Genomic DNA, 11,853 nt, shown 5'->3' on the forward strand with positions numbered 1-11,853 from the left:
TTTGTTTGTTCTTTACAGCAAATATTTTTCAGCAGCATTTTCCAGCAGCAATTGACTCATTTCAAGATGCAGTAAAATGCCTCTCTGAGTTTGCCTGTAATGTTGCCTTCCCAGACACCAGCATGGAAGCCATCAGGCTTATTCGCTATTGTGCAAAATATGTCTCAGAAAGACCACAGGTATATTTGAATTTGTACTCCTGCTGCATTTTCATACTCTCTTCTAGTGTTAAATGGAGATCAATTACTAAGAAAGAGCTTTCATACTCAAACTTCAATTGCAAGTGTTTGTTTTCAAAGCTTATTTGGATTAAGGAGAAATTTTGGTATTATGTAAGCAGTAAACTAGGGCTAGTTAAGTAATGTTAAGTCTTGTAAGTCCAAATGGGAAATAACTGAACCAAATAGTCTTTGGGGTTTTTTGTTTTGTGTGGGGGCTTTTTTGTCTGTTTTTTTTTTGTTGCGGTGTTAAGATGACTTGGAAAGCAGTGCTTCCTGTTCTGTCACCCTAGTTATGTCTAGTGCAGTTGGTTAAAATTTGTATTCTTCTCCATCAGTCTGTTGTGTGAATACTGAATGTAATAATCACTGGCTGAGGGGAGCCTGGAGTTACATTGCAGTTGCATGTCTCCAGTGCACGCCACATTGTGTACCAGAGACTTGTAGAACTGCTTTCTCCCAATTTTAGATTTCCTTTTTATGTGTATTGATATAACAGTTGTCTGTCACTATTAAAGTAGCTTTCTAAGAAGTCCAAACCTCAGCAACTTGTAAGGCCTTTACCTGGACTGAAGTAAAAACAGATTGAAGTATTTATTTCCATATATTATTTTCTAGTATTTTTGCAAATAATTAATTTCAGAGTTGTGCTTGTATTTTGCAGAATTGGAGTGTTACAGTATGAACTAAGCTAACTTTCCAAGTTTCTCTGTACCACTGGTAGTATCTAAATTTGTTACGTATAAAGATTTTTAAGATAATTCTATAAATTTTATTTTCTTACTGATCTTCAAGGTATTAAGAGAATACACAAGTGATGACATGAATGTGGCTCCTGGGGACAGAGTGTGGGTCAGAGGATGGTTTCCTATTTTGTTTGAACTTTCTTGTATCATCAATCGTTGCAAGTTAGATGTTCGTACAAGGTAATAATGCTTTTCTTTTTTTCCTTTTTTCTTTTAATTCATGCAATGAAGATATCACAGAAACACATTTTAACATCTGTTCCTATGCTTGTTTGGATTTGTTTATAGAGGCTTAACAGTGATGTTTGAAATCATGAAGAGTTACGGGCATACCTTTGAAAAGCACTGGTGGCAAGACCTGTTTAGAATTGTGTTTCGGATTTTTGATAATATGAAACTCCCTGAGCAACAAACGGAGGTAAAACCAAAAAAAAACCCCAAAAAGCAAGCATTCCCTAGATTTGACTTTTTAAGAACTTGCACATCTGAGTCAGCAGTTTCTATTGACATCAGATATGGCCACTCCATACTGCCCCAGACTTAGCTAAACACATTCTGTATTCCTTCAAATTCTGTGGCATGAATGAAACTTTCCACAGTCCAGTGACCTGTGTGTGTGTCCATCTGATTATTTTCAAGAATGTTCTCCCACTGTTATGAACATGTACAGTTTTCTGACCAGTGTTCATGTGGTCAGCTGAGTGCTTCTGATAAGACATCTGTGGTCATGAGGCTTTAGTTCTGAGTTCTCCTCTCCTCAGAGCTGTGTCTTTTGTTGACCAGCTATGTATAAGCCAAGTGTTGTAATCATGGAAGAATCCCCATAAAACCAAAGACTTTTCATTTTCTGTCCCAGAAATCAGAGTGGATGACCACGACGTGCAACCACGCCCTTTATGCCATCTGTGATGTGTTCACACAGTTCTATGAAGCTTTGCACGAGATCCTTCTTCCTGACATACTTGCACAGTTACACTGGTGTGTAAAACAAGGTACCTTATTTACCTATATCTTTTGATTAAATGTAGTTTTAAATGGTCATTACTTAAGAAGGGGAAGGTTAACTGAGTTTTGGAAGAATAAGTTCCCATTAGGACAATATGTGTTGTAGTAGATTGATGCAGTATCTTGACTATTTGAGCATCAATCTTTTTATTGAGTTAAGCAACTTTTTTGTTACTGTGTTCATAAGGGGCTGATGGTGTTACTGTGACACAGCAAAAGCTTTTGGAGAATGGGTCAATCTTCTGAACCTACAAAAGCCAACAAGCTTTTGTAGTTTGACTGCAGCGATACATTACCTCCTTTATTTACACGAATAGATACATGCATGCATTCTGATTTGTTTCTTTTTTATTATTTGCTGGCACCTGCTTCTTCCCCCTTCTCCCAGCCAATGAGTACTTCTAAATAGAGCTTTGTAAAGAACATGTTTTCTTTCTGGCTCCAAGTCTTACACATGAAATCCTGCATCTTACTACCATGGAATATCGGGGGACAATCTTGCAGTAAATCATAAGCTTCCAATTGCTGCTTTTCCTTCCTTTTTCTCACTCTCTGCTTCCCTTTTGCTTCTGCCCTGTCTTTTGTCTTCCCTACTTGTATTTCCATCTCATGAAGGCTATTTTGAAAGTGTTTTTTTTATTCAGTAGGTTCTTCAGCTTCATATTGTTGTAACATATTGTATAGGTAGGCTTTGAGCTGAGACTGTGCATTTCACAGTATTGGTAAAAAATTTTAATGGAGCAGTAATAGGGAATACTTAATTTTTCCTTGATATTGTACAAGTTGATAAATATGGAACATTTCTTTTACAGATAATGAGCAGTTGGCACGATCAGGTACAAACTGCCTAGAAAACCTGGTAATACTCAATGGACAGAAATTCAGCCCCGAAGTCTGGGGCCAGACATGCAACTGTATGCTAGAAATCTTCAAAACAACTATTCCTCATGTGTAAGTTCATAAGTTTAATTCTTATATTGATACCCAATTCTAAAGCAACAATATTTACCTTTTTTGGTTTTTTTTCCTGTTTTGTTTGATTTTTGTTTGATGTTTTTTGTTGTTGTTTTGTTTCTTTAACTCTTTGAAGCTTGCTGACATGGAAGCCTGTAGGAATGGAGGAAGATTCATCTGAAAAACACTTGGTAAGAGTTAACTCAGGGTGATAAACTGACTTGAAGGGTTTTGTGTTAGGTTAGCTTTTGAAATATTTGTTGTAGTCAATATACTTGTCAAGGAATTGATAGTAGATTGTGTTTGGTGTTACTGTAAAAATGATGTGAAGAATGGATGCAGAAAGCCTTTGAATCTAGGAATAGAGAAGTTCTCTGAAAAGTGATAGCTGGTTGGGAGTTAGTGTTTCGGATTGCTGGAATTGCTCTGCACTCTCTTCTAGGATTTGGACCTAGATCACCAGTCTTTAAGCAGCATGGATAAAAATGCTTCTGAAAGAGGACAAAGCCAATATTCAAATCCAACAGATGAGAGCTGGAAAGGTGGTCCTTACACAAGTAAGGAAAACATACAAGCTTTTTCAATGCACCTTTATAGCCAGACTTAATTCACTTCTGTAGCTCTCTACAGAAAGTTTTGGGGCAAGGGGGATAAGTCTTTGCCATTTGTGTTTATGTCTTGCAGTGAGATTTTCTCTTTAGAAGATAATTCACAGCATTACTAAATATCAAATTATTAAGGGGAATGTCATATTTTGCTAGCTTGCTGTAAATGGATAATCATTAATTGCTTCTGAAACTTCTGTTGCTCCATTTCATTAGACCAGAAACTATTTGCTGGCCTCCTGATCAAGTGTGTGGTACAGCTGGAGTTGATACAGACCATTGACAACATAGTGTTCTATCCAGCAACAAGCAAGAAGGAAGATGCCGAGCACATGGCTGCAGCTCAGGTACCATCAGACTTACTTGTAACCTTGTGGTGACAGTAAAGTACAAACTATGGAACATTCTGACATGTTCACAAAATAGTGTCTTCTCCTGACTTTTAGCATTACCCCGAATGCGTGTGTAAACTACTTTTAAGTTGTGATTTTTTTATCTGCCTCCAGTGTTGCCTGGTGCTCTGCCTGTTGTAGTATTCTATTACCTTACTTTTTATTATAAATGTAATAGATTATAGTTGTTTTATCATGAATACGTACTATCAAAAATGGGTTTTGTTTGTTTGGTAGGAAAGCATTCCTTTCTGCTCATTAGACTGAGCGTCTTCATTTAGCCACAGCTGAAGCTCTTCTCAGTCTCTGGATATTTGCACTGGAAGTGTTGCAGAGGTTGAGCTCCTCAGCAAGGTCAATGGTCAAGATTTCATTCACTGCTGGCTTCAGAGATGTCCCTGTCCCTGAAAGTTCTGATTCTGGGTAGTGGTGCACAGTAGCTCTGGCTTAGCTGTTCATAAAGCTATAAGCTGGAAGTTCTGGCTAGTGCATTCACGTAGTGTTTTGGGAATGGTATAGTTAAATTCCTAGTGAAATTAGCTAAAAATATTGACCAATTTAATTAAATTTGGCATGAGCCAAAGCTGAGGAATTTCTACACTAGGCAACATTTAAACCCACACTGTTTTTGTTGTTCATTTTCATGTTTTTAGAATTTAACAAACCTACCCAGTTAGCTTGTAGAGAAGAGGAAATGTTCTGTACTGTATTGCTGTGACTGCAATGTTTCAATAAGGGAGTTGTTCCCTCACTCTTATTTTCTTATCAATGACTAGGATAGATCGTAACTTCTCTCTTCTTAAGTACCCCACTAAGAAGAATACAACTCTGATCTTTGACAGGACCACCCTGCTGTGTTGTGCTGCACTAATACTGCATTGCACCTGTAAATTGAATTAGAGTTACTGGAGTTTACAGCATCTTGCTCTCTCTGTCCCTCTCCCCCTGTTCTTTAGCGAGACACATTGGATGCAGTTATCCACATTGACACAGAAGACCAAGGAATGTATAAATATATGTCTTCACATCACCTTTTTAAGTTACTGGATTGTCTGCAAGAGTCTCACTCATTTTCAAAAGCCTTTAATTCAAATTATGAGCAACGAACTGTGTTATGGAGAGCAGGTGAGGTTTTTATTTTTATTTGATAAAAATGCTGAACTACACTTCTAACTTTAAGTATCATGACACAACAATGTGCCATGGCAATCACCTCTAGAGTTTATTGGACAGTTGCATGCTTTTATTGCTTGTCTCCTTCCTGATGACTTGAATAATTCTGTTTGCTAAATTATCTGCTTTTTTGGTTAAAGTAGAGCTGCACAGCTGGTACTGCTGTAGTTAAGTATCTTTATAAATAAATCAGAACTCAATCAAAATCAAGGAGGAGGAAATACTGTCTGGACAAGAAATTATTACTGGTCACTAGGGCACATATTATTGATAAAATTTATTTTTGGCTAGTAATTCCAGCTTTGGATTGATCCCTCTTGTCCTGTGTGGGACTGATTTCTAGGGTTCAAGGGTAAATCAAAACCCAATCTCCTAAAACAAGAGACCAGCAGCCTGGCATGCTGCCTGAGGATCCTGTTCCGGATGTATGTGGACGAGAGCCGGCGGGAGGCCTGGGACGCGGTCCAGCGGCGGCTGCTCAGGTAGGACAGCCCTGCCCGGGGGGACAGCCCTGCCCTGCCCTGCCCTGCCCTGCCTGGGGGGACAGCCCTGCCCTGCCTGGGGACAGCCCTGCCCTGCCCTGCCCTGCCCTGCCCTGCCCTGCCCGGGGGGACTGCCCTGCCCTGCCTGTGGACAGCCCTGCCCTGCCCTGCCCAGGGACAGCCCTGCCCTGCCCTGCCCGGGGGGACAGCCCTGCCCTGCCCTGCCCTGCCCTGCCCTGCCCTGCCCGGGGACAGCCCTGCCCTGCCCTGCCCTGCCCTGCCTGGGGACAGCCCTGCCCTGCCCTGCCCTGCCCTGCCCTGCCTGGGGGGACAGCCCTGCCCTGCCTGGGGGGACAGCCCTGCCCTGCCCTGCCCTGCCTGGGGACAGCCCTGCCCTGCCCTGCCTGGGGATGTGGCCACTCTGCACTCTGAGTTCACTTAGCAGTAAGGAAGCAATCTGCCTAGACAGCTTCTTGCCTGACATAGGCTTTTCTTTATGGAAGTGCTGGTGTCTGAATAGCTTTCCCACTGAGTACACAGTGATAGAGGTATAATAGGATACACTATAATTGAAAAAGAGTGCAGTATAAGCTGCTGTACACCTGGAATTTAAACAAATGTAGAAAATAAATTAATATAAAAAGATACTTGATGGAGTTGGTACATAAAAGTTGAAAGTACTAGTTTCTTATCAAATGTGGAGATCTCCCAACTTGCTCTTGGTACTAATCAATGGATTCTGATCTACCAGCAAGTATGGACATGTTAATCTGCTTAGCCCTTCTTTAACTTTTTTAAAAGAGTGTCCTAAAAATAACCATAGTAAGTGGTACAGTTTGTGCCTTGTGTTGACAATCTGCAGCAGGGACCAAAAATGTATTAATACAATAATAATTCTTCCTTAATGTATGATGTTGAGCTGTCCAGATCTTTTTTAAACCAGTCCAAATTTGGAGGGAGAGCTCTCTCGTGGTGCTGTTGCCTAAGCTGTCCCAATGTCAGGTTTAGGAAATAATGTTTGCAGGTTGAAAGTGACAGCACTTCAATTACAAAATATTCTCTGTCACCAAGTATTTATGTTCAGTTACTTGAAAAGTATTTCATTTCAGTCATCTGGAAAAATTCCTGTACCAGAAAAAGCAAATTTGTGTAGTTAAAGTTGTTGCATGTGATTGAGAACTTTCCCATGGAAGTGCATCTTGCTTGAAAACAAAGTACACTGAGAGGACAAACAGATCATGTAATCAAAAACTTTATAAGGGTTTTCTTTATGGTTTGCGTGAACTGTGCCATCTCTGCAGTGTGTGCAGTGAAGCCCTGGCGTATTTTATTACTGTCAACTCGGAAAGCCACAGAGAAGCCTGGACCAATCTCCTGCTGTTGCTTTTAACAAAAACACTAAAAATCAGTGATGATAAGGTAAGAAGGGGCTGGAAGTCATGTCTGCTTTTGAGTATGTTTTTCATTCCTGCTTCAGCCTGAGTTCAGTCTTTATTTCCATCCAGACTGGAGGTGGGCCATTCTCATAGTGAGCGCTCTCCTTGCAATACAGCAGTGGCAGCTCCACTGCCTGCAGGCCTTCTGCATTGTGGAAATGAGGCTGCATCCATGCAATTCCCAGTTGTGTGGGAATGCGGATAGAATTACTGAACATTGTGCTTTTTCACATAAAAGCACAATGAGTGTGCAGTAAGGGAGAGGCTTATGCTGTATTACAGCCGCACAGGAATGGTAAGGGTGAATTTGAATTTCATGCCTGTAAAATTGGAATTCCACTTTCCTTGGCCACCTTGGCAAGAATCATTTTTACGATCTTGGCCCTTTAGAGGAAAACCAAATATTCATGTTGCTACAAATAGACTCTGGCACTACCTCTGGGCTGAGAAGTCACAAAACCCTGGCTCTGTTTAGGGAGTAACACCAGAGCACGCCCTGCGTGCGCCACTGCCGCAAACAACACGGATCTCGGTGCCCTTGGGAGGGCTTGGGTGAGACCTGGTGTTGTAACAAGTTGCTGTAGCCATGAATGTGTCAACATTTTTTATTTTGCTCTAGCAGTTGAGAATGACGTCCTGTTTCTGTGTCTTGGCTAGTTCAGGGCGCACGCTTCCGCGTATTACCCGTACCTGTGTGAGATCATGCAGTTCGACCTGATCCCCGAGCTGCGGGCGGTGCTGCGCAAGTTCTTCCTGCGCATCGGGCTGGTGTTCAACATCTGCACCACGGGCGAGCAGGCGCGCACAGCTGGCACGAGCCTGCCTTCCTGGTAGCTCCCGGTGAGGCTGTTGCACCGGCCTGTACGTAAAGCTGTGTCCAGAGATGGATTGAAGTGGATGGGGAAAAAAAGGGACCCTGGTGTATCACCACAGGAGCAAGTTATTCTTACCACAATGGCATTTGGGAACGAGGAAAATAATCCTGTTCTGTCCATCCTACAGAAGTGTCAGCAGTTTTATTTAAATTATTGCTTACAGAGTCTATACAGTAGATGTGCAAGTCTCTTTGTTTCAGTGCTAATCATTTGTATGATCCAGTATGTCTCTTCTAGTCTTTTATGCACTGCTCAGTCTCTCATCCCAGCTAGAGCTGATAAATCTGCTGGATATCTCCACAGACATTATGCCCCTTGGAACTAATGACTGTATTTGTGTAGCCTTGTGATGTTGGCAAGTGTTCATAATAAACTTGACTGTGGTGGCCAGTGACCACCCGAGATCCCTCTGGGTTTTCCTTTGTGTCCTGGACCAGGCCAGGCAGGGCACTGGGCTGTTGAAATGGACAGCCTGGAGGATATTCAGAGAAGGTTTTCCTCCTGTGTAGCAAATGACTTAATTTTTTTTTTTTTTTAATATCAGTACTGCATCTTCTGAGACTTTAGTTTTATGGAAGATTTTACATCAGGAGCACCAAGAGCATCTACTCCTTTAGCTTATTAGGCTTGAGTTAAAGGCAGTTTAAGAAAATGAAAAGGCATTTCTTTTCCTTCCATATATTGGCAGATCATAGAGCATTCACAGGAACATCAAAAACAAGGCTCAGAAGAAATAAACCTACCTTTTTGACCCTTGAATATAATTTAGCAGTAATGGTGATTGATTAGCAAAAAGTCCAATCCTTAACACAACTTTGCCTCCTTTTACTGCAGATCTGCAAGTTCTGATTTGTCATTTTGTGCAAATGAGTTTTGTTCTCATTTCTCTTAGTTCCTAGTGGCATCTAAAAACCCTGAATTTCCAAAAAACTGCTCTAGCAAAATTAAACAAGTTCATTCACGTGCTCTAAAGTAACAACACAATTCTGTGCTTTGAAGGCTTTCTGTGAAGCAAAATGTGACGTGACACTACAGCTTTGTTTGCCCAAGAGAATTTTCTTTCCTTGAAATGCATCACGTTTCTGTGACAATGTTTCTATGACAGGATGCTGTCCTGGCCTTTGAAATAATTTTAAATTTCAAGTTCAAAACTTTTCTAAACCAGGGAAGTATGGCAAGATAAGAGGTTCCACTTCCTAAAATAATGCAAACTAGTATTAACTGCTGTGCTATCCAGAGTAGCAAACTCAAAATATTAACAGTATTGAAAGAAAAAAACAAACCAACAAACAGCAACACCAACCTACCTACTTGAGTGGAACTAAGTGTATAACATTACTTTCTTTTTTAAGTTGAGTTTCCTGGTAGGATGGCCTCGGGTGAGGTTGTCTTTGGTTATGCTGCTCTGAGCTGCTGGGAATGTGCTGTCTTTGGAGGTTTTTTGTTTGTTTTTGGTTGTTGTTGGTTTTGGTTGTTGTTGTTTGTTTGGTTTGTGTTTTGTGATCTTTTTCCCAAAGGGTTTTTATGGTGCTCCTCAAGACATCAGTTTGTCCTGTGTAAGCATTGTTTGGGAAAGGTTTTACAGTCAGTAGTAGTGACAAAGCTTTCACAGTTTATTTTCACTTTTTATTTTTAACCAAAGAAGAGTGGTAGTTGTGGTTATTTGATTTTTAAATGCCCATTAGGTTAAATCTATACACTGCTATTTAGTAGAAGGGAGTGAATGGCTATATATGAAAATAGGAGAAGACTGAAAAATAAGTAATGCTGGTATTTAACTTGCTGCATTTGAAATATCCTTTTGTGTTGCATCTCGTGTAGCTGCTCATTCCCTGGGAATGTCACTGCATTGGGTACTGCAGAAAATGAAGTATTTATTTTAATTCTATTAAAATCTGTAATAATATGCTATTTCTTTTTTTTTCTGGTTGTAGGTAGTCCTAAGGAAAATATTTGAACCATTATTTTTCAGATTTGGAATGTGTTATTGCCTCATGGAATGTGTTCCCTCATGTCCCGTCAGACACACCTGGCCCAGCTGCATGTGTCGCAGGTTTGAAAGCCCTACAGTCGTGTCTTGAAAAAAGTCTCAATTTTGAGGTCTTAAATGACTTCACAGTTGCTTCATGGGCTTTCTTTAGTGTAAAGGGCAGCATTTGTAGTCTCTCTCTGCACATTGGATAAAGATATTTAATCCATGCTTCCTTTCAGCCTTTGGTCTGAGACTGTTCTCCTTAAGAAAAGCTTTTGTTGTATTTATACCAGTTACAAACCCCTGAAGTTGGGCATGTGATATCCAACCATCTCAGGGTCTGCAGAGCATGAAGGAGAAAGGGGCCTGGGATGCAATTGCATTGTCAGAGCCCAACCCTGTCCTGTTCCTGCAGGCCCTGTCCCCAGCACAGCAATAATCAAATAATCAGGGGGTGCTCAGCTTCCTCCACAGCACTCGTGGGTTTTCCTCAGAGAGTCAGGAAGGGCCAAACCCACCTCCATCCCAGCTCAGCTCAGCCCCTGCAGTGGTGCCAGCTGGTTCCTCCATCCCAGCACAGCTCAGCCTCTGCAGTGGTGCCAGCTGGTTCCTCCATCCCATCCCAGCTCAGCTCAGCTCAGCCCCTGCAGTGGTGCCAGCTGGTTCCTGCATCCCAGCATAGCCCCTGCAGTGGTGCCAGCTGGTTCCTCCATCCCATCCCAGCACAGCTCAGCCTCTGCAGTGGTGCCAGCTGGTTCCTGCATCCCAGCATAGCTCCTGCAGTGGTGCCAGCTGGTTCCTGCATCCCAGCATAGCTCCTGCAGTGGTGCCAGCTGGTTCCTGCATCCCAGCATAGCTCCTGCAGTGGTGCCAGCTGGTTCCTGCATGCCAGCACAGCTCAGCCTCTGCAGTGGTGCCAGCTGGTTCCTGCATGCCAGCTCAGCTCAGCCCTCACAGCTGGCTCTGTGGAGAGCAGCACTGTGCAGTAGAGGGAGGCAGAGCAGTCACCCCTTGGACGGGCTGTGCAACAGAGGGATGTCCAGGTCACCCACCTGTTATGGCAGAAATCCTCCAGACTCCATTGCTTTGTTATGAGTCATTTCAGGCCTCCCAAGGGAAGGGAGGAGGAGAGGATGCTAACGAGGAAAACCCTAAACCCTCCCTTTTGTGGTGATTAAAAACTCCCTTCATGTTGCTTCTGTTGTGTCTTACCGTCCAGGAAAAGGTTGTTTTTACAGCAGTTTGTTATCCATGTCTGGTACCTCACATTCTAAATGTGAACAGAACAATCTAAACCAATGTCCACTACTAAAACCAAAACCCCCTCAGGTTTTATTTAGCTCAGTCTTAATATTCAGGAAAAAGATTAAAAATAGTAACTGTCAAAAATGCATCTCGCTTTAATCTGTGACTTCAGTTTGTTCAGCACCTTTGTTTAAAACGTATGTTTTCACATATTTAAAATGCCTGAGTTTTAGTATCTCTGTATTAAGTGCATTTACTATCAATAATTTAAAGACTATTCCTTGCCAATGGATGTATAGAGTTCTGGGAGAATACCAAAATTATATAATATGAAAAACTATGTAAAGTTTTCTACATGAAAATACAATGTACAATAGTTATAATATTCCATGCTTTAATCAAGTGATAAATCAATAAAGTTTTACGAAGTGTTCCTTTTTTGTTCAGGTGCTTCCTTAAGCGGCTCAGAGGCTTCGGCGCCACTCGGGCTTCTCTGCGGGTTTGGGGGGTTCCGGTTCGTGTTTTATACCGCACGCTCCGTCCTCGTCGTTGTTCCGCCGGGAGGCCAGGCCCGTTCCCTTGACAGTGCAGGCGCTCGGACCGGGCCCCGCTCCCGGGGCTCCAGCTGGGCCCTGCGGCCCCCGGCCCCGCTCGCTTCGGTCCCGGGGCTCCAGCTGGGCCCCACTCACTCCCGGCCCTACTCGCCCCCGTCCCGGGGCTCGGGGCGGGGCTCGGCCGCCGCGCTACGAG

At 42.4% G+C, this 11,853-nt stretch overlaps 1 protein-coding gene across 2 annotated transcripts in view; it reads left to right on the forward strand.

Annotated features, from left to right (window-relative positions):
- The window catches only part of ARFGEF2 (ADP ribosylation factor guanine nucleotide exchange factor 2), a 34,541-nt gene extending 23,005 nt beyond the window's left edge, over window positions 1-11,536 (forward strand). For both annotated transcript variants that reach the window (XM_064729630.1, XM_064729631.1), the window contains exons 28-39: window positions 19-179; window positions 1,014-1,144; window positions 1,253-1,382; window positions 1,821-1,956; window positions 2,782-2,920; window positions 3,060-3,114; window positions 3,366-3,480; window positions 3,745-3,875; window positions 4,877-5,045; window positions 5,437-5,575; window positions 6,877-6,994; window positions 7,669-11,536. In XM_064729630.1, coding sequence (XP_064585700.1) covers window positions 19-179; window positions 1,014-1,144; window positions 1,253-1,382; window positions 1,821-1,956; window positions 2,782-2,920; window positions 3,060-3,114; window positions 3,366-3,480; window positions 3,745-3,875; window positions 4,877-5,045; window positions 5,437-5,575; window positions 6,877-6,994; window positions 7,669-7,845 — 1,601 coding nt within the window. In that variant the 3' untranslated portion in view covers window positions 7,846-11,536. The remainder of the gene's footprint in view (window positions 1-18; window positions 180-1,013; window positions 1,145-1,252; window positions 1,383-1,820; window positions 1,957-2,781; window positions 2,921-3,059; window positions 3,115-3,365; window positions 3,481-3,744; window positions 3,876-4,876; window positions 5,046-5,436; window positions 5,576-6,876; window positions 6,995-7,668) is intronic.
- Window positions 11,537-11,853: the final 317 nt, after the last annotated feature.

The sequence above is a fragment of the Zonotrichia leucophrys genome, chromosome 20 (assembly GCF_028769735.1).
Source record: "Zonotrichia leucophrys gambelii isolate GWCS_2022_RI chromosome 20, RI_Zleu_2.0, whole genome shotgun sequence".
NCBI lineage: Eukaryota > Metazoa > Chordata > Aves > Passeriformes > Passerellidae > Zonotrichia > Zonotrichia leucophrys.